The sequence below is a fragment of the Achroia grisella genome, unplaced genomic scaffold (assembly GCF_030625045.1).
Source record: "Achroia grisella isolate CSIRO2021 unplaced genomic scaffold, CSIRO_AGI_Agris_v1 utg567, whole genome shotgun sequence".
Taxonomy (NCBI): Eukaryota; Metazoa; Arthropoda; class Insecta; order Lepidoptera; family Pyralidae; genus Achroia; species Achroia grisella.
In genome coordinates, this window is record NW_026712947.1 from 2,187,057 (window position 1) to 2,213,080 (window position 26,024).

Here is a 26,024-nt window from a genome sequence, read left to right on the forward strand (position 1 = left end):
TAGGTACAGCGGCCGGTCAGTACACCTCGGACTGCTGTCCAGACCGGTTCTTTATTAATACGAAGTCAAAATATAATTATAGTTTGCGTAAATTTAATAAAAAATTATGGTATTTCCCGTGCAGCAGGATGCGTTAGAGACAGTGTATTTATAGTCAGTGCTAGTGATTGTTTAAAACAGAATCCGTTATTTGTAAATCCCATGGGATTTTTAAAGATATCTTACGTTGTGAAGGAAAGTTGTAATCTAATTTTTAGATTCTTATCTTCAGTCAATTGAGCAGGAATTTTTATATCTTAGCTGATCCGCGCAATATCTGCATCACACTTACTTGACATTTATAATTATATATCGCCCAATTTACATAATATCTTTTCAAATTATAGCCTATGTGTTATTCTGATGTATATACTATATTATTGTAATGTTTCATCAAATTTAATTTAGTACTTTTTGCGTGAAAGAATAACAAAAATCCATCCGTACTGACAAACTTATAATATTAATGAGATTTTAAGACAACTTAAAAAGATGGCAGCTGTAAACGAGAGTTATGATAAGACAGGAGATGTGGATGATATAGAGCTGAGCACTATGGACGCAGGTCGGAGGCAGGAGAGCGTCACAAGATACAGTTACGAGGAAGCTTTAGACATGACAGGTTTGTTCATATTTTTGACAAGATTCCATCTATACATATTGTTGTAGTTTATTCACGTAGTAATAAGAAAAAAGGTAAACGGAGAAAAATATATATTAATATAGACTACTGACATAACAGAATAGAAAAAAAGGAATTGAAGTATCAAAAACAAGAATGTAATATAAAAGAACTATAAATTCAAATACAAATTTAGAATATAAAATACATATCTGATTAGACAGTTACAACACATAAATAGAATTGGAGTGTCTGTTTGTAATATTGAAATAACCGTTTTTTACTACATGCATATGAATAAATACGGTACATACACCAAAATAACATTTTTTACAATTTTTGTCTGTCTGTCTGTTTGTTCCGGCTAATCTCTGAAATGGCTGGAACGATTTTACGGGGCTTTTATTGGCAGGTAGCTGATGTAATAAGGAGTAACTTAGGCTACTTTTATTTTAGTAAATTAAGTTAAATTCCACGCGGACGAAGTCGCGGGTATAGCTAGTAGTGAATATATCTTAGGACAATTTCATAACATCTTATAATGTACCATAAACCATTTGAAACAACCAGTACATGACATGACAATTCACACAACGCAAAGCCTAAGGTAAGCAAAGCTTGTGTTATGGGTACTAAAGAACCAATATAAATACTTAAATTTTATTAAATATATATAATATACATAAAAAACACCCAAACAAATACAAACAATCATACGCATGAATACAAATATTTGTACCGTGCGAGGAATCGAACCCGCGTCCATCGGAAATGAAGCGAATTAAACCTCTAGACCAACGAGGCCAACAAACAACAAACCAACCTACAAGTAAAATTATTACTATTATGATATATTGAATTTAAAAGGTTACGATATTTTTCTATCTGACCTCGGTGGTTTAGTGGTTTAGCATAAGCTTTATTTTAGTCTCGGATTCGATTGCTATCACAGGCGGATGCACACTAACATTGTCATCAATCAAAAATACCATAATGGGTATACAATTTTACTAATAATTTAACACATTTGTAAATATGGGTTACAATGGACTACCTGCCGAGGTTCTCTCACGAGACTACAGCATGGGGTTTTTCAAGAAGGGTATATTAAGGTTTCAGTAACGCGCACATAACACCCCTGGTGTTTCAAACCATAGACTACGGTAACCATTTACCATCAGATCGGCCGTATGCTTGTTTGCCACCATAGTATTATAAAAAAATGCGTTATTTATCCATGATTGAGAAACAAGCGTACTTATGGTGTCTTATCAACAAAAATATCTTAAGTGGTTCACATCTCCACTCGTGGATACTAGCACTAAGTTGAGATACAAGAAGTAGAAATAATCTCTATACAGTTAAAATTTATGTACTTGAAGATTACTGATTGTTACAACACAAACTTTGAGTTTAGTACAGGGATTGTTGTTAAAAAAATATATCTATATTTCACTGCTTATGTTAAAGTATAGGATATTTCCTATTTTGGGAGCAGGGTTTCACCTTATATCATAAGGATAAATGTAACACTGTATTGTGCAATAAATAAATAAATACATTAATGTAAATGTAAATAAAATCTAAATATATATAACTCAAAGGTGACTGACATAGTGATCTATCAACGCACAGCCCAAACCACTGGATGGATCGGGCTGAAATTTGGCTTGCATGTAGATGTTATGACGTAGGCATCCGCTAAGAAAGGGTTCTGATTAATTCTGCCCCCAAGGGGATAAAATAGGGGATGAAAGTTTGTATGAAACTTTGTCAATTTTAAACAGATCGGGCTGAGATTTTGCATGCATAAAGCTACTATAACGTAGGCATTCCCTAAGAAAGGATTTTGATAAATTCCACCCCTAAGGGGATAAATAAACGCGAGCGAAGCCGCGGGCAAAAGCTAGTATATAATGTACATAGAAAACATCCAGACCGATACAAACAGTCATACTGTTATATAAAATAATGTTACGGTTTTTGGATATTTGTTACACAATCATGCATAAATAGCTATGTTAATTTGAATAATGTTTGTCGTCATAGACCAGAGCATCGTGACTTAGTTGCTTACTATCATAACTTTACACTTCGAAGTTCGTGAGATCAAATCCGGACCACAAAAAGACTCTATATGAAATTTAATTTCAGACTAATTCTCCGATGCGAAAACATCGTAAACAAAACAGGTAATAATAATAATAATCTCAGGACAATTCACACAACGTCATCTAGACCCAAGTTAAGCTAGCTAAAACTTGTGTTATGGGTACTAGACAACTGATACAAGTACATAGATATATATATATCTTTCCGAAAACACATACATGTTATACATATTATAAAAGACCCAGATCGAATTCAAATGTTTGTGCCGTGCGAGGAATTGAACCCGCGGCCATAGCAAGTCAGACGGTGTGCTAATCCGCTAGAACACCGAGGCCGGTTAATTGGTCGTGTATTTTGTAATTTATTTATATGTACTTACACCGCCATCAATTACTCTCTGCATCACTCATGATCTATACCGTATGGCGTTAAGCCCGCCATTTCATATTTACTTCAAGTTAAGTACAGGGCACATAGCTCGTAGGACAGATGGCCGTTGGGGCAGTAAAGTCCTCGAGTGGCGACCACGGACCGGAAGACGCAGCGTGGGAAGGCCTCCAGCAAGGTGGACCGACGATCTGGTCAAGATCGCGGGAAGGCATTGGATGCGAGCAGCGCAGGACCGATCGTCGTGGAGATCTTAGGGGGAGGCCTATGTCCAGCAGTGGACGTCTTCCGGGCTGCGATGATGATGATGATGAAATACATTAAAGTTATATAAATAAAAATAAATATGTATGTATGTATATTAGTTTATCGGATATTAATTACTTTCTACGCTACATTCGAACTCTAGTTCCATAGTTTACTTTCCTATTAACAGAATCCGCTCTCTTTATAATTTTAGTATAGACTAGTGTTGCCAGAAGTCCCGTATTTTAAGCTTAGTTTAAAATGTCCCGGCGGGACTCACTATGTCCCGTATTCGAATCGTGCTCCGCTTTTTATTATTAAATCGATCGACCTACGCTTCTTTAGATAATTTGTCCCGGGTAAAAAACTAAATTCCCTTATTTTTTTTACTATTTTACCGTTTGCCGTTTATAGGCCGAAAAAAAATCTGGCAACTCTAACATATAAACCTTCTGATTGCTTAACTTAGCTGTTACAAGTTATTAGAATATCATAAACAATGATTAGTTAATTACTTCTCCAATTTGACCTCGACTCAAAGATATAATGGGCCTACTTGTATTTGACCTTAAATGTTGAAAAGTCAAAATCGCGGTCGATTGCCGTAAACCTGTTTTCATCAATTACCGAACCAAACACAGCGATTACTTGCTCTGTATCCACAGATTAATAAATATTTATTAACTGTGAGAACTTATAGATATAGCCTTATTGATTTTCTTGTACCCATGTCGCCAGTTTATGATGGAGATATTCAGAGGATCTATATCTATACATATAAATAAAATTCGAGTGTCTGTTTGTAATATTGAAATAAACGTTTTTTACTACATGCATATGTATATAAATACGGTACATACACCAAAATAACATTTTTTACAATTTTTGTCTATCTATCTGTTTGTTCCGGCTAATCTCTGAAATGGCTGGACCGATTTTGACGGGACTTTTTTTGGCAGGTAGCTAATGTAATAAGGAGTAACTTAGGCTACTTTTATTTTGTAACTTAGGCTACTTTTATTTTAGAAAAATAAAGTTAAATTCCACGCGGACGAAGTCGCTAGTACAGCTAGTAGCAAATATAATTTAATATTTTTCATCACAGTTGCATGGTACATATAACTGTTACTTAGCAACATGAATATTAATATTAATTTTAAAATGAATAATTATTTTAAAATTCATGAATAATAATTTTAAATGTGATTATACTTTTTCTTCTAAAATCAATGTACCAAATATTTTATCTGAGGTCTCCCTGTACATCTGCGATAGAGAACTCTGTTCTGTGTTGTCTAGATAGCAAGCTCGTCCTGGTCCATCTGCTTCTTAATCAATATTAAGGCCGCAGGCAGGCCTAGCGCCATTTGGTGGAACAATTTCCACCAAGTGGCCCTCGGCCTGCTCCTACCTCTGGTCGAGTTTGGTTGAGCACTTTTTAAACCACGTAGTTTCCACGCATTCTTCACGTTTTAGAATAATAATAATAATAAAAACAACAGCAAAAGTTGAGAAAATGCGACAATAGTGAAAATAATGCTTTATTTCTACAACCGCAAGATTATAAGGAGTAGTACATAATAGTTAATTACATATAATTAGTAAAAATCACGGGATCTCACCACGTTTTATATTTATTTGCTGAGTTGAGATCACACATTTTGATAAATTCAAGAGGTATCTATAAACATTTATTTAAAAGAACAACACGCAAGTCTCTTACTCAATTTTTTTGAGATGAGTCTGCGTTCTAAATGAGTAGTAGAAGCAAAAACTTATTCAAAAATGCTTATATTAAGTTTATTTGAATAAAGATTATTTCTATTTCTATTAATACCTTTTTTTTATACTATTGTGGTGGCAAATAAGCATACGGCCTATCATGATGGTAAATGGTTACCGTAGCCGATGGATGCCTGAAACACCAGGGGTGTTACGTGCGCGTTGCCGACCCTTAAGCAACCTTAATATACCCTTCTTGAAAAACCCCATGCTGTAGTCTCGTAAGAAAACCTCGGCAGGAAGTTTATTCCACAACCTAAGTGTACGCGGGAGGAAGCTCCTACCTGTGAGATGTAGGGTACAGATCCACGAAATATGAGAACACAATCCCCGTACACAGCACACACACCAGCAGTCCCATCCCGAAAGTAAGATCTGCATCTTCTTCCTGGACGCCAGCACGGCGATCACTACAGTTATCACGAAGAATATGAGAACATGAGGTCTTGTCCAATTAAATTTATTTGAATAAAGATTATTTCTATTTCTATTTCTAATAATACCTGTGGGATGTAGGGTACAGATCCACGAAATATGAGAACACAATCCCCATACAGAGTACACACACCAGCAGTCCCATGAACAGCATGAAGCTGACTATGTGATTGGTGGAGAGAACAACTCCTACACCGGAGACCACCGACACCAAAAGTAAGATCTGCATCAAGATCTTCTTCCTGGACGCCAGCACGGCGATCACCACGGTTATCACGAAGAAGATGAGGTCTTGTTTAATTAAATTTATTTGAATAAAGATTATTCAGATTGCTATAATATTCTATATTTCCAAAGGTCACGGCAAGTACAATTTGGGTCTACTGGTGGCGTGTTTTGTGGTGATCACAGCGATGGGGATTGACATCTTCGGGCTGGGCATCATCGTCACAGCAGCCACTTGCGACCTGGGTATAGGACTACATGAGATAGGGGTGCTCTCGTCTATGCCCTTTGCAGGTAAGTCAACACGACACTTCTGTATCGTATAGAATAGAATAGAATGGAAAATTTAATAATCAACCCCAAAAAGGCCAAGAAAAGTGTCCCCATTCTAGATTCAAAAATAACGAATTTCCATGCAAAGATTCATCCCTTATTTTATTTTACTCCATTAAGGGTAACTTTTTTTTACAAAATTTGAATGTTATATTTATTTATATTTAATCAAAAGCTAAAAAAATAAGTTTTAAGTTATTTCTAGTTTTAAAAATGACGATACTTCCATTCAACTTTCCATCGCCCCTTTCAACCTTTTACAAACCTTTTTTCGTATTAAAAAGTAGCCAATGTCCTTTCTTTGGATCTAGACTACCTGTGTTCCAAATTTCATTTAAATCGCTTCAGTAGTTTTGGCGTGATATCGAGAAAGACAGAAAGACAAACATAGTTACTTTCGTATTTCTAATATTAGTTCTGTGTATCAAATTGCATTTAAATCGGTTCAGTAGTTTTGGCGTGAAATCGAGGCAGACAGACAGACAGACAGACAGGCAGAGTTACTCTTGCATTTATAATATTAGTAAGGATTGTATGGTTCTGTTTTCTAATTTCCAGGTATAATAGTGATGTCATACCCGTGGGGCTACCTGTCTGACACCAAGGGCAGGAAGCTGGTGCTGATGTGGGCTATGTGCGGTGCCTTCTTCAGCTCCTTGTTCAGCAGCTTCGCACCCAACTGGCAGATGCTGGCTGCGTTCAGATTCATCAGTTCAGCGTTGTGAGTAAACCTCGACTAGCACTCTGATCTGATTTACAGTAATCCTCTAAGACCTGGTAGATTGGTTCCGCGTTACAGGAAAATGCGTTGTAGAGTATGGGACACAGTTACCTGGATACATCAAAATAATAATTGCATTTAATAATGTCTAGTAAGACAAATCCAATATTGTGTACTAAGCACTGCTGTGTCTAAACTGTGTCACCCCACCTTACATTTTCCTATTGTCACCTTCTAAATATATATAACTCATAGGTGACTGACTGACATAGTGATCTATCAACGCACAGCCCAAATCACTGGACGGATCGGGCTGAAATTTGGCATGTTATGACGTAGGCATCCGCTAAGAAAGTATTTTGAATAACTCTACCCCTTGGGGGTAGAATTAATCAATCAAGATAGGGGATGAAAGTTTGTATGAAACTTTGTCAATTTTAAACCGATCGGGCTGAGACTTTACATGCATAAAGCTACTATGACGTAGGCATCCCCTAAGAAAGGATTTCGATAAATTCCACCCCTAAGGATATACAATAGGGGATAAAAGTCTGTATAAATCTACTTAGATTTTCGACTCATTGAACTGAAATTAAAAATTGGAGCTACTATGATGAAGACGTTCGATTAAATAGGATTTTGATAAATTCAACCCCCATGGGGATAAAATAAGGGATGATGCAGGATGTAAATGTATTAGTTTGAATCTATCAGTACCTAATGGAATGAATAAATTAAGAAGAAAAAAAATATTTTTAGTTCTTTAGGCTACTTTTATTTTAGAAAAATAAAGTTAAATTCCACGCGGACGAAGTCGCGTGAACAGCTAGTTTAGTATGTATTATTATATATAATATACATCGTCTCAACCTACAACATAGTATCATTTACCCGCAGCAAGGAGGATATCCGTATAACGCATTACGTATAAATTATTGATGTTCAATTTTTTCGACTAAAGGGAGTTGAAATCTAATATTAAGAATAAACTGTATTAAGAACTATTGAATTAAAACTATGAACATCCTTATATAGTATAAAACAAAGTCGCTGTCGCTGTCTGTCCGTCCCTATGTATACTTAAATCTTTAAAACTACGCAACGGATTTTGAAGCGATTTTTTTAACAGATAGTGTGGTTCAAGAGGAAGGTTTATATGTATAATACATGTACACCCGTGCGAAGCCCGTGGGTAGTTAGTTATAAATAAAAAACTTATGCGTATGAACTAAAAAAGACTTATAATACAAAACAAATCAACGAAATCAATCCTCGATGCCTCGATGGTCTAGCGGTTTTGCACATCGCTTTACTTCCGATGGTCGCAATTTCCCACGTCCACACCGGCGCCCCCGGACGCCCCTCCGATCGATCCCCCGTCCAATTCAAACGGGGATCGATATTACGACGGCCTGAGCCGAGGTTTGAACCCCTAGCGGTGCCCTCAGACTATAGTCGTATCCGTCAGGCAGGAGTTGGCCTTCAGCCGCTCCATAAGTCCTTCCTTGGTTTGGAGTGCCATCTGCACTCGCCTCCTATCGTCCGGTGAAGCTGTAAAGGCCAGCTGCGGCAAACAGCTTTAGAGTAGTCCGAAAAAAAAAGTCGCAATTTCGATTCCTCCCACGGCTCAAACATTTGTATTCTTGTGTATGATTATTTGTATCGGTCTGGGTGTTTCCTATGTATAATGTATTTTTTTACGTATATCTATGTATTTGTATCAGTTATCTAGTACCCATAACACAAGCTGCTAACTTAACTTGGGACTAGATGGCGCTGTGTAAATTGAACCCCATCTATATAGTCGTGTTGACTTAATATTACTATTGTATACGTTTGTAGATTTCATTCACTTAGCGTAGTGGCAGAAAACAATGATCACTTGTAAATATTGTCAAGGTTCGATTTCAAGGGAATCTCCGAGCATTGTTTCGTGATATAATCAGTTAATCTTTTAACATAAACGAACAGTATTGTAGTTAGTATACAGTTAAAATATTTCATAGTAGTTTTGTTACGTTTATACTAGTACTATAATTAAATAACCCTGGACAATTCAATAAAGATAGGGACAATAACGGGCCACTGTCCCATCACACACAAACATCTGTACACAATCGGTGCTACAGACAGTACCCTTTGTAATGTGGACTGATGATCCCATTGCTAACAATGTACCAGGTTGACCTCCATGCGGTTCCCCCTGGAAACCATCGTGATAAATTACTGGTGAACTTATCACGATGGGCTAACTGACCTGACTTCATGTTCATCTTATCATCCTCCACTAGTGCTGCCAACTCCCTGCCAGCGTATACCGTTAGCGCAGGCGGGTGCAACATACCATTGTCATCCACTAAAAAAAAAAGTCCCCTTTGTCGGGGCTGCTTCTGGCTGGCTGCGTCTCCTGGCTCACGTAATCCTGGATGGACAGCAGTGGCCACACAACGAAAACAAATCCTCGGAACGGTGAGGTCGCTCCGCGAAGCCTGTGAAGACACCAGAAGTCTTCTGCGCTTCTGGGAGGAGCTTGGCTGGCTACGTTAGTAGTCTCGGCTCTACATTACAACCCTGGATAATTAACACAGCGCCCTCTAGCTCCAAGCTAAGAAGTGCTTGTGTAATGGATATTAGTCAACTGATATAAATATGTACTTTCATACATTTTTGATTATTTGTATTGGTCTCAATGTGTGTATAAAAAATATCTAAGTATTTATAACGGTTTAGACTAAATATCTATGTATTTATAGTTAGTTTCGACGACCTCGGTGGTCTAGCGGTCTAGCACACCGCTTTACGCCGACGGTCGCGGGTTCGATTCCTCACACGGTACAAACATTTGTATTCATGAGTATGATTGTTTGTATCGGTCTGGGTGTTTTCTATATATAATATGTATGTATTTACGAAAAAAAAATTATGTATTTGTATCAGTTATCTAGTACCCATAACAGAAGCTTTAGCTAGCTTAACTTGGGTCTAGATGGCGCTGTGTGAATTGTCTCGAGATTATTACTATCTTATATATAAAATTCTCGTGTCACAGTTTTCGTTCCCATACTCCTCCGAAACGGTTTGACCGATTCTCATGAAATTTTGTGAGCGTATCAGGTCTGAGAATAGGCCAACATCTATTTTTCTACCCCTAAATTTTAGGGGTAGTCCACCCCTAAAAATTTTATTTTTTATTTTAAGGTAAAACAACGTTTGCCGGGACAGTTAGTTATTTATAACAGTTGTATAGTTCTCATAACTCAAGCTTTACTTATGATGGGACTAGACTAGTCAAATTAGATGGCGTTGTGTGAATTGGTTCTGATATACATATTGTTATTATTATGATATGATTATGTAAAAATAATAAAAATATAATAATACTAGGTGTCTGAAAAATGCTGCTAATATAAAAGTGTCTGAACAAAAACTGTTATAAACATCACATTATTGGACAATTTAAGTGGTCACCATTTCACTACATTTTCTGTGAAACCGATTATGCTGATTATTTTTTTTAATACAACCACTCATGTACAGTTCAAGCGCGGCGGAGTCAGCCACGTACGCGTTGTTGGGTGAATGCTGTACGACGAGAGTGCGCGCTCGGTACATGCTTCTCATGACCAGCGCCCTTATGCTCACGCCTACCATTTACTACGGTGAGTACTTCTTCTTTTCCTTCTTCTTCTCCTTCTTCTTCTTATTCTTCATCTTCTCATTCGATAAGTTCTTGACAGAATGGTCGTGGTCATTCATAATCAATATTCATGTAGGTCATTTTAGCCACTTATGAACGTCAAGTTATTTGTTTTAATATTTTCTCCTATCGTTCAGTTCAGTATACAGATTCAATTGAGAAGAACTGGCAAGAACTACAACAGAACTTCTTATTTTTAAAGCCAGTTTATTTACATTGTACACTTATATAGGTGTCTATGTCTAACATTAAATGAAAATCCCGAGCATGAACAACTATTGCCATGCACGCTCGTCATTCAAGTAATCGTTTAGTGAGTAATAGGCCTTGCTCAGTAAATATTATTTAACAGATGTTTTAATTTATTTATGTTAAATGTAGTTATATCCTTTGGTATCTCATTGAAAAGTTTTATTCCCATTCCTATACCCTATCCTTTGACTTTTTCTAATCGATACTCAATAACAGTAAATTTATCTTTAAGTCTAGTATTATTGTTAAAAATATGGCTATTTTTTGGAAATATGTTAAGATTTTCGCTTCGATCTTCTTGAAAATCTAGTTGTAATGAGACATATACTATAAAAAAATGTGACTATTCAAAAGTGCCTACATTAAGTTTACATGAATAAGAATTATTTCTATATCTATTTCACATATTTTTGATTAGAAATAGAAATAGAAATAGAAATAATCTTTATTCAAATAAAGTCATTACAAGCACTTTTGAATAGTCATATTTTGATTCTAACACTCATTCGGAATGCAGATTCATCACAAAAAGAATGAGCAAGAAACTTGTGTGTAACTGTGTGTGATTCTACCACTCATTCGGAACACAGACTCATTACAAGAAGAATGAGCAAGAAACTTGTGTGTTGCTCAGATAGAGTACAGCTATTTCCTCACTGAATCAAGTATATTTAAAATTTATCAGTGTGGGGCTACATGATAATGAAGTTGGACTTCTCAATAACCTTCCTGTCGATCGTGTACCGGCCGTGGCGTCTCCTCACCCAGATCATGGCACTGCCGTTGGGGTTGGGCGCGCTGATGCTGCACTTCTTCAGCGAAAGCCCCAAGTTCCTCGCCAACGTTGGCCGCAGCGACGAGTGTGTAGATGTGCTAAAGAGAATATATGTGAAGAATGGTGGTGCTGGAAATGATTTCCCTGTAAGTATATTTATTTATGTTTAGGTACTAATTTACCGGAACATGGACCCTGACGATACGACTGGTCCACCAACTCAAAGTCGCTCAACGAGCTATGGAAACAGCTATGCTTGGAGTTTCTCTAAGGGATCAAATCCGAAACGAAGTAATTCGACAGAGAACTAAGGTCACCAACATAGCTCTTCGTATTAGCAAATTGAAGTGGCAGCGGGCTGGTCATATCAGTCGCAGAACCGATGCTCGCTGGAGTAGACGTGTTCTAGAGTGGAGACCGCGAATTGGCAAATGTAGTGTAGGATGCCCCGCAGCTAGGTGGAGCGACGACATAGGGTTGGGGGTAGTAATTGGAAGAGAAGGGCCGAAGATCGTGCCCAGTGGGGTACCTTGGGAGAGGCCTATGTCCAGCAGTGGACTGAAGTGGGCTGATGATGATGACTAATTTACATATTTAATATTATTTATGCGAAAGTTTGTCTGTATAATAATATTACCTTTATCTGTTTGCTCGAATCTTAATGAAGTTTGATTTGAAGATAGTAATGTGTCATTTTTGGAAGTACATTTAATTACTTATTGGATTTAAATTATTTTGTTTAATTCCACTACCATTAGTGTGAGGTCTCACACATGCTAATGGTAGCGGAAATAAAGATATATTAAGTGCGGAAACTTCGATTAGACTGCGATCAGATTACGATAGTGGTAGTCTCATCGCCAAACAGGTAACACTAGAGTTCCAAACTATATCCAAGCTCTACTCATTGCTTGATGACACTTCGGTCAGAGGCGAAACATGTGTCGCAATATGGGTGTAGATCCAATAACGGTCTGAATTTAAACCCTGATAATGAAAGTCATATATATGGCTTCCAGTAGCGGTGATTAGGTTTCCGCACTGAATATTTGTCATCTCACACATGCTAATGATAGCGGAATTAAACAAAATGATAACGGAATTAAACAAAATAATGCAAAATGATAACGGAATTAAACAAAATAATACAAAATGATAACGGAATTAAACAAAATGATACAAAATGATAACGGAATTAAACAAAATAATACAAAATGATAACGGAATTAAACAAAATAATACAAAATGATAACGGAATTAAACAAAATGATACAAATCAGGTAATAAGTTTCATTTTTTTCATTGAGCCTGTAATTTTTATAGCAAAATAATGACTATTTTCGTTATCTATCTATCTAGGTTAAAGAGATATACTTGGAGGACGGTAGTACGGAGGAGGTGGGCGAGTTCTCGTTACGTTCGCTGTGGATTCAAATCGCGCCGCTGTTCAAGCCACCTCTGCTCAGCAAAACTCTACTACTTTATTACCTGACATTCGTCATATATATCGCGTAAGTACGTAGTTGTTTATATCTTTGTTTTTATGTCTTACTAGCCATATCCTATGACATTTCACACTGTATGTCATGTATGTCCTACAGTACCACCTTAGTTCTAGATTTCGCGGGTTTATCTATGTATATTATGAATGTTTTTAGATTTTTATTTTTTTATTTATTTAAATTTAATGCACACAATATATAATATAGTACAGTACATTTAGCGGACTTAACACCATCAGGCATTATAAAAAAAATATTGTATTTCTTTTATTAAATTTATTCCAATACATTAAAAAATGTATTGGAAGTATTTATATCAGTTGTCTAGTACAATAACACAAACTCTGTTTGTTCTGAAATAATTTTATTATATGAATATGTTTGTTTGGTGTTATTTTGCAAAAGTACATACTACTTCTTAATGGATTTGTGATATTTTTAATCTTTACATACTTTTTCAATTCGGGTCAATTAAAAAAACCTATATATCTCGGAAACTAAGAATGCTAGCTTAATGAAATTAATTGTGTTTGATAGACAATTAAATACTTCTTAAATTGAGATATTAATTAAATATTTCATACATAAGGGTTATGTTATAAAAAAACAAATTTGAAAAAGAGAGACTTTCGAAGATGGATCTATGAATTTACTACATTTTATTTCATTCTTAGTTTCCGAGATACATAGGTTTTTCTAAGGGTCACTTAGAAAAACCTATGTATGGATTCGTTGCTCTCGAGTGTAGTATAAAATGAAGTTCTTCATTTCCGCTGTCTGTTTGCTTAGATCTTTTAACCTACGCAACGGATTTTAATGCAGAATCTAGCAATAGCTGGAGTGATCGATATTATAATACTAATCATTTATTCAGCATAGCAATCTTAGGTCATCGGAGAATCTCCAGTTAAAGACACCAGTACATCATACTGCTTTTTACGACATGTCCTTCACGGTACTTGCAGTCCGACTATGGAACGATCTGCCACTTCCCATACGTAAATTGACATCACTGCCTACTTTTAAATCGAGTGTTAAAAAATATTATTCACGAAACTTATCTGCATAGTAACGTCGCTATTGTATAGATATTATTTAATTTATTTATATGTATATATGTATGTATATATATGTGTGTGTATGTATATTTTATATATAATGATTATTATGTAGTTATATGTATGTGTATATGATATGTAAATTCTACATCCAACAACTAATTGTTATACCTCGACCAGACACAGTCTAATCACTCCTCTCCATCCTAAGGTTGCCTGGAAAAAATCGCTATTTAGCGATAAGGCCGCCCATTGTTACCTCATTTCATTTCATATAATGCAGAGTGAAAAATATAAAAGAACTTAAAAGCTGGTATCACTGCATCGCTGATTTTCAGTGGATTTTTTACTTTAAATATATAAAATGTACTAAAAGAGTAAGTTAATTTTTGAATTAGAAGTATGTGTAATAAATGGAAGAAAAATTTATAACGATAAAATTTCTTGACTGTGTTCAATAGATTATTATTGTATTGTATTGTATTGTATTGTATTGTACTGTACTGTATTGTACTGTACTGTACTGTATTGTACTGTATTGTACTGTATTGTACTGTATTCAAATTCAAATTGAAATTCAAAAATCATTTATTCATGTAGGACATTTTAGCCGCTTATGAACGTCAAATTTCTACATTATAATTTTATTTTTTTCCCTACCGTCCAGTTCGGTATATAGATCCAAATGAGAAGAACTCGCAAGAAACTCAATTGAATTACTTTTTTTTAAAGCCTGTTTATTTACAATGTATATTTATATAGGTGTCTATGTCTAACATTAAATGAAAATTCAGTGCATGAACAACTATTGCCATGCACACTCGTCATTCAAGTAATCGTTTAGTGAGTAATAGGCTTTGCTCAGTAAATATGATTTAACAGATGTTTTGAATTCATTTAAGGGTAATTCCAACATATCCTTTGGTATCTTATTGTAAATTTTTATACCTATTCCCATAAAAGACCTATTAACTTTTTCTAAACGATACTTGGGGACAGCATGTTTGTCTTTAAATCTTGTATTAATATTATGAATATTGCTGTTATTTATTGTACTGTATTGTACTGTATTGTACTGTATTGTACTGTATTGTACTGTATTGTACTGTATTGTACTGTACTGTACTGTATTGTATTGTTACATAGAAATAACAGCTTCGCAATAATCCTGCCGACGATATTCAACGTGTTCTTCACGTCGTACGCGACAAGCGCGGCCGACGCCAGCTTCTGTGATCTGTTTGCTCTCTCCAACACCACCACCACTGTCAATATTGTGGACAACATCGACGGCGACGGCGACAGTCAGGTACATATAGATAGCTTTTCCAGTGTTCTCACTCTCAATTTCGAATGCGGGTTCGATTCCTCGCACGGCACTAACATTTGTATTTATGAGTATGATTGTTTGTGTTTGGAATACTCTAATGCTGTTGGCCGCAGCTGGACTTTACAGCTTCACCGGACGTTACGGGGCGAGTACAGATGACACTCCAAAGCAAAGGAAGGACTTAAGGAGCTGCTGAAGGCCAACTCCCGCCTGACGGATACGACTTTAGTTTGAGGGCACCACTAGGGGTTCAAACCTCGGCTCAGGCCGTCGTAACATCGATCCTCGTTGAATTGGACGGGGGATCGATAGGGGGTTTGTGTCGGTCTGTGTATTTTCTATATATACTAGCAGACTCGGCCACGCGTTGCTGTGGCTAAAGTTCCTGAATAAAATAATCATAATAATAATTTCTCTCCATGGGGCCCTGAACCCCGGCCGACTGTGCTTTGCCGGGGGTAAGTTGCCATCTCCTCTCCTTAAGAGGGGAGATGAGAATTGTTCTTAAGTTTAAAAAATAATAATAAACTTTATTGGCCAATAAAACACTTTACATTTAATACACATTACGGCGAATCATACTCTACACATGCAAGTCTATCGTGTGGTTCAGAGGATATCATTAGACAGACATTCAACAATGATACAAAATTTATATAAATATTAGTAGATAATAATGAATAATTGTATGTAAATATATAAACGTTAGCTAGGAAGAAAGTATATACAGTAGAAGCAATAGTATTAAAGAAATTACCGTATTCAGATCACGCAACCGTAATTATAACACCTTCTATCTTCAGGTTTACTCAAATAATACTTCTTATTATAATCCAATAGTTCGAATGTGTCGCCAATACAATGAAATTCTTGTCTCCAATACAAATATAGATATTTCTCATTCAACGCTGGTCCAGTTCCGGAGACAATTAAATTTCCACCGTATATAGAGACAAATTATATTTAACATTGTATATAATTTTCTTTTCTTTAATGTAAATAAAATTCTGTTAACATGATAATTCATTGCATTACGTAGTTATATATCATTTTCTATTTAGTTTCCTTTTCATTATATAACCTTATCTAGTGTATATTGAATGCGTCTATATAATTTAGCTCTTAGGCATACATAGTGTTGGATTACAATCCAGTTTTGTACTGAACTACACGCTCCTAGTTATATTATTATATTGACTGTAATCTGTTTTGTATGCTAATAAATAAATAAATAAATAAATAAATAAATAAATAAATGTTGTTTGTTGTTAAAGGTAGAAGCAAAAGTGTGTACAGACACAATCAACAATTTTACCATACTGGCGGGCTGCGTGCACGGCCTCTCTTTCTTCGTATTAAATGCACTTCTATCGCAATGTGCAAACAAACGGAAGGTATATATATATATTTGTTTTTATAGCCTCGGTGGTCTAGCAGCACACCCCTTTACGATTTTTGCAGGTTCGATTCCTCGCATGGTACAAACATTAGGTAGGTAATGTTTGTTTTTGATGGCCTTGGTGGTCTAGGAGGTTAGAACACCGTCTTATGGTGGTCGCGGGTTCGATTCCTCGCACGGTACAAACATTATGTAGGTAATGTTTGTTTTTGATGGCCTTGGTGGTCTAGGAGGTTAGAACACCGTCTTATGATGGTCGCGGGTTCGATTCCTCGCACGGTACAAACATTATGTAGGTAATGTTTGTTTTTGATGGCCTTGGTGGTCTAGGAGGTTAGAACACCGTCTTATGATGGTCGCGGGTTCGATTCCTCGCACGGTACAAATATTTGTATTCATGAGTATGATTGTTTGTATCGCTCTGGGTGTTTTCTATGTACAATATGTATGTATTTACAAAAAAATATGTATTAAAGTATGTGTGTACCTAAGTATTTCTGTCAGTTGTCTAGTACACATTACGCAAGCTCTGCTTAGCTAGGAACTAGATGGCTCTGTGTGAATTGTCCTGAGTAATCTATACTTCTATACATGTAAATAAAATTGGAGTGTCTGTTTGTAATATTAAAATAACCGTTTTTACTACTTGTCAGTTCTCGAAATCATTCCGAACTGACGGTAGATTTGACATATCATAAGAGTCAGTAATAGACCTACATGAATAAAGATATTTTGAATTTAAAAATATTTGATGACTATTCAAAAATGCTTCAATGTAATTTTTATAAAATGAATGATTTTCTATTTCTATTCTATTCTATTATAAAATATATTTGTACTTTGGTATTGATCACCAGGTGATGACGATAGTGATCATGGTGATAGCGGCGGCTGCAGCAGTGGGCCTGAACAACTGGAACCAGCCGATCGCTGGGCTGGTCCTGTTCTACGTGTACCTCACCACTGCCATGGTATTTGGGGTCGTCTCCTCGTATTTTGTGGACTTGTTCCCTACATCATACAGGTATTGCCTTTAATATTTCCTAACATGACATATCCGTTATGTCGTAAGAACGTATAATAAAATTATATATATAATAAGTACAAAAGCAATTCATAAAAATCTTAAAATACCGTATTAATTGCCGTACCGATTTTGAAGTAATACTTCAAAATTGTAAGTTTGAAAGACCGACGCAAGTTATTTGATATGGTATTTCTGCACAAACTTGTGAATAATAAAATAAACTCACCACTGTTACTGGCATCCATAACTTTAATGTACCCAATCGTAGATCATCTCGCTTATCACGTCCTAGTACACCATTATTTGCCCCCACCCTTGTTTAAATAGAATTTTACTGCAAACTGCTTTTTTCATCGTTGCTTAAAACAATACAATACCGAATTCTCTGGCCACTTTTACTGTCTCACTTGCAACTTATAAAAGGTCAATTTTAAAAATAACAATAAATAAAATAAATAGGCGTGATATACATACAAGGAGTTACTAAACTTTGTCTTTACTGTATTTACGGTGTACTTTTATTATTTTAAGAATAATAGATATATGTACTGTATGCATTAACCAAATTTACAAAAATCAGTGTTCATCTCTAACTGTCATATTTAGCTTATTATACTACTAATACTAGATTTAAAGACAAACTTGCTGTCCCCAAGTATCGTTTAGAAAACGTCAATAGGTCTTTTATGGGAATAGGCATAAAAATTTACAATAAGATACCAAAGGATATATTGGAATTACCCTTAAATAAATTCAAAACATCTGTTAAATCATATTTACTGAGCAAGGCCTATTACTCACTAAACGATTACTTGAATGACGAGCGTGCATGGCAATAGTTGTTCATGCACGGGATTTTCATTTAATGTTAGACATAGACACCTATATAAATACCTATGCATTGTAACAAACTTTTAAAAAAAAGTAATTCAATTGAGTTTCTTGCCAGTTCTTCTCAATTGGATCTATATAGAGAACTGGACGGTAGGGAAAAAAATATATAATGTAAAACTTGACGTTCATAAGCGGCTAAAATATCCTACATGAATAAATGATTTTTGAATTTGAATTTGAATTTAAAATTTGAATTTGAATTTAAAAACGGTTATTTTTTTTAGAAAAATGAATTTAAATTCCACGCGGACGAAGTCGCGGGTACAGCTAGTACTTAATTATGTTGCAAACGGTAACAGCAATTATATTACTATTTCCACAGAGGGATGGTAGCATGTGTTGGCATGATGGTGGCGAGGCTGAGTGCGTTCTTCGGCACCAACATCGTGAGCCGAGCCATGACCAACCACTGCGACATGACGATGTACGGCGCGGCCGGACTTGTTATTAGTAAGTACAAATAGAAATAGAAATAGAAATAGGAATAGAAATAGGAATAGGAATAGGAATAGGAATAGGAATAGGAATAGGAATAGGAATAGGAATAGGAATAGGAATAGGGATGGGGATGGGGATGGGGATGGGGATGGGGATGGGGATGGGGATGGGGATGGGGATGGGGATAGGGATAGGGATAGGGATAGGGATAGGGATAGGGATAGAAATAGAAATAATCTTTATTCAAATAAACTTAATATAAGCACTTTTGAATAGTCAAGTTTTTTTATTCTACCGCTTATTCGGAATGCAGATTCATCACAAGAATAGAATAGAATAGAAAATCATTTATTCAAATAAACTTACATTGAAGCACTTTTGAATAGTCATTACATTTTTTTAATCTACCGCTTATTCGGAAAGCTGTCTCATCACAAGAAGAATAAGCAAGAAACTTGTGTGTTGCTCTTTTAAACAATCCTTAACTTCACATTTTACAAGTCGAAACGTGTGAATACAAACTACCAACCAGCACTAATTTATTTAGGCTCAAATATAAAAACACAATATGATTAAGTCAGTCGTAGTGATAAGGGCAGACCAGTCCCTACAAGCAGCACTCGTTCACGAGTATGACGGATGAGCCAACCATCACTGCGCTCGACCATATTTTAGGGAGCCCAATGACCCGGCCCACCACGCCGCCACAAGTCTGGACATTTTAGTGAGCATGACTACTCAAAACACCAGACCACGTCAAAGCTACCCTACAATTGCCATGTGTTACTCTTTTAAATAAATATTGATTTACTAGGTACTAGATTTACTTTATAACAAGGATTAGGCATGCGACAATCAACATAGAAACCGCTACGCACTTAATCTCTGTTCAATCAGATAACATTGTCAGCGCTATGAATTTTAAGTTAGATATTTTCTACAAAAACATTATTATCATTTATAAATTCTTCAATTTTATTTACAAAGAAAATATTTTATGACACATTTGAATTTTTTTCTGGCAAATTGACTACAGACTCTGGGAGTTTGTTGTAAAACCTTACGCAATTTCCATAAAACGAATTACTAACTTTCCTCAAACGGCACTTAGGTAAACCTAGTTTTTTTTTTGTATATATTTAATCAAATTAACCTACGATTATTAATTCCAGTCAGTAAAATGACAAGTGCAACTGTCACTGATACAAAAAAGGGTGACTCGCTACAATAGTAATGTTCAGCAATCAATAGACTTAGACATTTAGTCGTGCCTTATTTTATTAGGTATCAAAGATTTTTTTTTTAATGTTAAATATTTAATACATATTCTATTAAATAATACGATTTTAGAAATATGGACCTTATGAGCATATTAAAATTTCTCACTACAACATTATTATAAATGCTGGGAAAGATGTATAAAGAGATTCAGAGGAATTAACACTAGATTATTTACATTATACTGACAAAACAAAACATTGTTCTATTATTTAGATTAGATAGACCAATTGTGCAAGTATTAGTGACGTATCAATATTTGGAGATATTGTCCGTCGGACACGATTTGTTGATACTAGTACCAAGATATTATTTCCGAAATTTCTTTGATTAGAAATACAAATAATCTTAACTTAATATAGGCACTTTTTAATATTTTTTATTCCACTTATTCGGAAGGTTGTCTTTTCTATTCTATTATTTCCATTATTGTACAATTTATTATTATGCTTGAGACATATTATAATTTTAACAATGATCATGGATGATGGTATTCTATTGTATTTACATGATATTATCAAGATAACTTTATAAATAAAACAATACTTACAGTTGATAATCACTTTTTTTATATTTTCAACAGTATTTTACAAAATCTTTTTCACACGTCCGTTCGTAACGCTTGCTGTAATCTTAATGATCTCATCGCCATTGTAGAATAGAAAACTGGGAGGTAGCTCCCAGTTTTTAAATAGTCAATACACTTACTTTTACTTTAATATATAATAATAATAATAATAATAATCTCAGGGCAATTCACACAGAGCCATCTAGACCCAAGTTAAGCTAGCTAGAGCTTGTGTTATGGGTACTAGATAACTGAAACATATACATAGATATTTTTTTTTTTTAAATACATACACATTATACATAGAAAACACCCAGACCGATACAAACAATCATACTCATGAATACTGTAATATATGTAGGTAGTTAAGCTAATCACAAATACAATTGTTGTAGGGTAGGTTGCGCTCTCTCGAATTAAATGTTATATAGTGAACGGACGTATTTTATTGTGCTCCTCAAATAACTGATATCAGTACATATTTTACAAATACAAATGTTTGTGCCGTGCGAGGAATCGAACCCGCGACCATCGGTCGTAAAGCGGTGTGCTTGACCGCTAGACCACCGAGGTCGTCCGACCTTGACAATGCAATTAGATAAAATAGTTATTAAATATGGTTAAGAAGCGTACTAGTTACTACCCTCAGGGAATTAAAATATAACAAATATATTAATCATGAATAACTGTTCATGACAATTATACTTGAGGCCAAAGACACACAAGTTTCTTGCTCGTTCTTCTTGTGATGAGACAGCTTTCCGAACGAGTGGTAGATAAAAAACAAATTGTTATGACTATTCAAAAGTGCTTAAATTAAGTTTATTTGAATAAATGATTTTCTATTCTATTCTACCACTGAGATGCACTCATCAAATCAGAAATAATTTATTCATATAGGACATTTTAGCAGCTCATGAACGTCAAGTTTTTTGTATTGTTTTTTTAGTTTCTCTAGTCATTATGTGAATAAATTAGTAATGTTATTACATATATACTAGTATACATACCAATATGACACTTATCTACCTACAGAGCGTTCAACTGACGATATACGCAATTGATATTTTTTGCAACTGTACCTTTTTTTTCTGTTCACATAATGTTATTATATTTTTTTAAGCGATCGAAAAGTAGGAATTATTATATTTTTGGTTTGTTTTACGTAAAGTATATAATAATTTGTTGAACGTCTTGTATGTAAAGCAGAACTCTTTAATTAATATATTTCTATCAAATTCATACATATACTTAAATTTGGGGAGGCAGGCCTTTGTTCAGCAGTGGAAGTCTTCCGGGCTAAAATGATGATGACTAAATAATTTTCATGCAAAATATTTATAGTATAACTGCCATACAAATACAGAGAAACATACTCAAAATACCATTTACCATTTATCAACTGATATGCTTGATTACTAACATTATGGTATAAAAAAAACAATATGCATATTGGTATTGAATAGAATAGAATAGAATAGAATAGAAAATCATTTATTCAAATAAACTTACATTGAAGCACTTTTGAATAGTCATTACATTTTTTAATCTACCGCTCGTTCGGAAAGCTGTCTCATCACAAGAAGAACGAGCAAGAAACTTGCGTGTTGCTCTTTTAAATAATTTATTATTACTTTACATTTTTAAGTTTAAGTGTGTGAATGCAAACCACCAATTAGCACTAATTCTATTAAATACTCAAATAGAAATAATATTGAATATATAACCAACTGGTTAAACAATTAATAAGAGGAAATCAGTTGAACCTGCGACTATTAAATTGTGAGGCACTTTTTTTTTTAAATTTTTTATACTACTATGGTGGCAAACAGGCATTCGGTCCATCTGATGGTAAATGGTTACCGTAGCTATGGACGCCTGAAGCACCAAGGGTGTCACGTGCGCGTTGCTGACCCTTAAGAAACCTTAATATACCCTTCTTGAAAAACCCCATGCTGTAGTCTCGTGAGAAAACCTCGGCAGGAAGTACATTCCACAAGCTCCTCTGAAACCGCACTGTTCGAGACCACTTAGGTTCCAGCGTGTGGGAATGAATTCCCTGTCGATGGCGAGCGGTGCGGTAAAAGGTGGCCGTAGGCATCATGTCGAACAATTCCTCAGAACACAGTCCGTTGTATAATCGGTAGAACGCACAAATCGAAGCGAAGTCTCGCCTCAAGCTAAGTGGTTCGATACCGCCAGAGAGATTGGGATCATCGACAATTCTCATAGCACGTCTCTGAACTGAGTCAAAAGGACCGAGCTGGTATCCAGGTGCTCCTGCCCAAAGATGAGAGCAGTACTCCATGTGCGGCCGAACTTGAGACTTATATAAGAGGTTCGCTCTATTAAGCACATCAAGTTTTTTGGACGCCAGCTTGACCTTTTCTTCGAGGTGACTACGGAACTCAACTGTCCTAGAGATGTCGATACCGAGAATCCCAATACTCTTAGAGATGGTAATGGACGTGTTCTGGAATTGCGGAGCCACAGCAAAACATTACTAAGTACCTTAGTTCGTTTTAATTGTTATTCTAATATACATACAATATTTTTTTCTGATCTTGACCTCATATATTGTCAATTACAATTTAGTGGATATCCAATAACATAAACATTTGTTTTCTATCTTTCCGGTGATGGAAACAACGCCGGTAAGTTTTTTTTAAGTTTAATGGAATGGTGCACCCGCCTGCGCTAACGGTTTACGCTGGCGGGGCACCAGTGAAGGATGATAAGATGAGCATGAGGTCAGGTCAGTTAGCCCATCGTGACAAATTCACCAAGAATTTATCATGATGGTTTCAAGGGGGAACCGCGTGGAGGTCAACCTGACATGGTACATTGCTAGCAATTCCTAACAATAACTCCATATTACTAACAATCCCCTTTCGTGGGGTAAGTCAAACCAAGTTAATCTTAGAGTCTATCTTGCCCTCGCAACTGCCAAGTTGGTGAACATGTCAAGTGTTGCTTTCACCACGAGGTTAACAGTTGGCAATACTTATGAGTCTAGCAATACTGCTGTGAAGGTATATTATCTATTAACTATACTCGTGAATGAGTGCTGCTTATAGGGACTGGTCTGCTCTAATCACTACGAGTGATTTAATATTTTTGTGTATCTAATATTTTGACCTTAATAAATTAGTGCTAGTTCATAGTTTGTATTCACACATAACAACTTAAAAATGTAAAGTTACAACGATTATTTAATGGAGTTTATCTTTTTCAAAGCAAGTTTCTTGCTTATTCTTCTTTTGATGAAACTGTTTACCGAATGAGCGGTAGATTAAAAAAAACGATGACTATTCAAAAGTGCTTAAATTTAGTTTATTTAGATAAAGTATTTCGACTTAAAAATTACGACTTCCGAATATATACAACGATTTTTAAAAGAGCAACACCTTCAGTTTCTTGCTCGTTCTTCTTGTAAAGCTTCTTCTTTGTCAGCGCCGTGACAGTTAGCCGTGACACGGCATATGCTGAGTGTCAGCCATATATATAAATAATACAAGATTATTTTTGTTGTAGTTGTTTGTAAGTAAGTGTGTATGTATGTGTATGTGTATATATGCATATGTGTGTGTGTGTGTGCATATGTATATATATATGAGAGCGTTGCCTTCCATAATTACTAAAATAAGAATATATTTATCATCATATAATTTTAAGTAGTATAAATAGTTTTAAAATATAAACGTGTTGGCAATTAACTGTAAGTTTATATTGTGTTAATTAAATAAATAAAAAATAAATAAAATAAATATGTAAAATGTACCTTTGTCAAATGTATTTTTATATCAATAATGGTTGACAATAAATGTTTTTCTTTCTTTCTTTCTTTGTAATGAGATAGATTAAAATATATGATTATTCAAAAGTGCCTCAATTAAGTATTTTTTTAATAATGGATTTTGTATTCTAGTCTATTTTATCAATTTTATTTGCATTTTTATATCAATAATGGTTGACAATAAATGTTTTTCTTTCTTTCTTTCATTGTAATGAGATAGATTAAAATATATGATTATTCAAAAGTGCCTCAATTAAGTATTTTTTTAATAATGGATTTTGTATTCTAGTCTATTTTATCAATTTTATTTGCATTTTTATATCAATAATGGTTGACAATAAATGTTTTTCTTTCTTTCATTGTAATGAGATAGATTAAAATATATGATTATTCAAAAGTGCCTCAATGAAGTATTTTTTTAATAATGGATTTTGTATTCTATTCTATTTTATCAATTTCATTTGCAGGTGGCGCGATCGCAGCCTCTTTATTACCAGCCGATACAGAGTTACTCTCAAATTAAATTAAGATAAATATTTATTTATTTCAAATTAAAAATTAAATGATATATAGTTACACAGTCCTCTCCGACTCCAATAGGAACTTGCCATCAAGATTTATAGACGGACGGACCAACTTTTACATATTAAATCTTGCTCAAAAATAACAAAATTGTATATAATTCTTACGTAATTCACTTTGTTATTTTGTTTAGAACTAAAATTTAATAAACAGAGTTACTTGTTTTATTTATAAGGTTCGATTCCTCGCACGGTACAAACATTTGTATTCATGAGTATGATTGTATCGGTCTGGGTGTTTTCTATAATAATAATAATAATCTCAGGACAATTCACACAGCGCCATCTAGACCCAAGTTAAACTAGCTAAAGCTTGTGTTATAAGTACTAGACAACAGATATAAATACATAGATACATTTTTTTTTGTAAAGAAATACATATTATACATAGAAAACACCCAGACCGATACAAACAATCATACTCATGAATACAAATGTTTGTACCGTGCGAGGAATCGAACCCACGACCATCGGATAGTAAAGCGGTGTGCTAAACCACTTGACCACCGAGGCTCTCAAATGTATAA

General features: G+C 35.0%; 1 protein-coding gene across 1 annotated transcript; it reads left to right on the top strand.

Annotated features, from left to right (window-relative positions):
• The first annotated feature begins 523 nt into the window (after nucleotides 1-523).
• On the top strand, nucleotides 524-25,445 carry LOC131848691 (synaptic vesicle 2-related protein-like). Its single transcript, XM_059198621.1, has 11 exons — nucleotides 524-661; nucleotides 5,981-6,142; nucleotides 6,740-6,902; nucleotides 10,440-10,561; nucleotides 11,537-11,772; nucleotides 12,986-13,137; nucleotides 15,333-15,495; nucleotides 16,791-16,910; nucleotides 17,773-17,939; nucleotides 19,159-19,286; nucleotides 25,384-25,445. Exons 1-11 carry the CDS (start codon nucleotides 532-534, stop codon nucleotides 25,437-25,439), a joined length of 1,599 nt encoding a protein of 532 aa, XP_059054604.1. The 5' UTR covers nucleotides 524-531; the 3' UTR covers nucleotides 25,440-25,445.
• The last annotated feature ends 579 nt before the right edge of the window (nucleotides 25,446-26,024 follow it).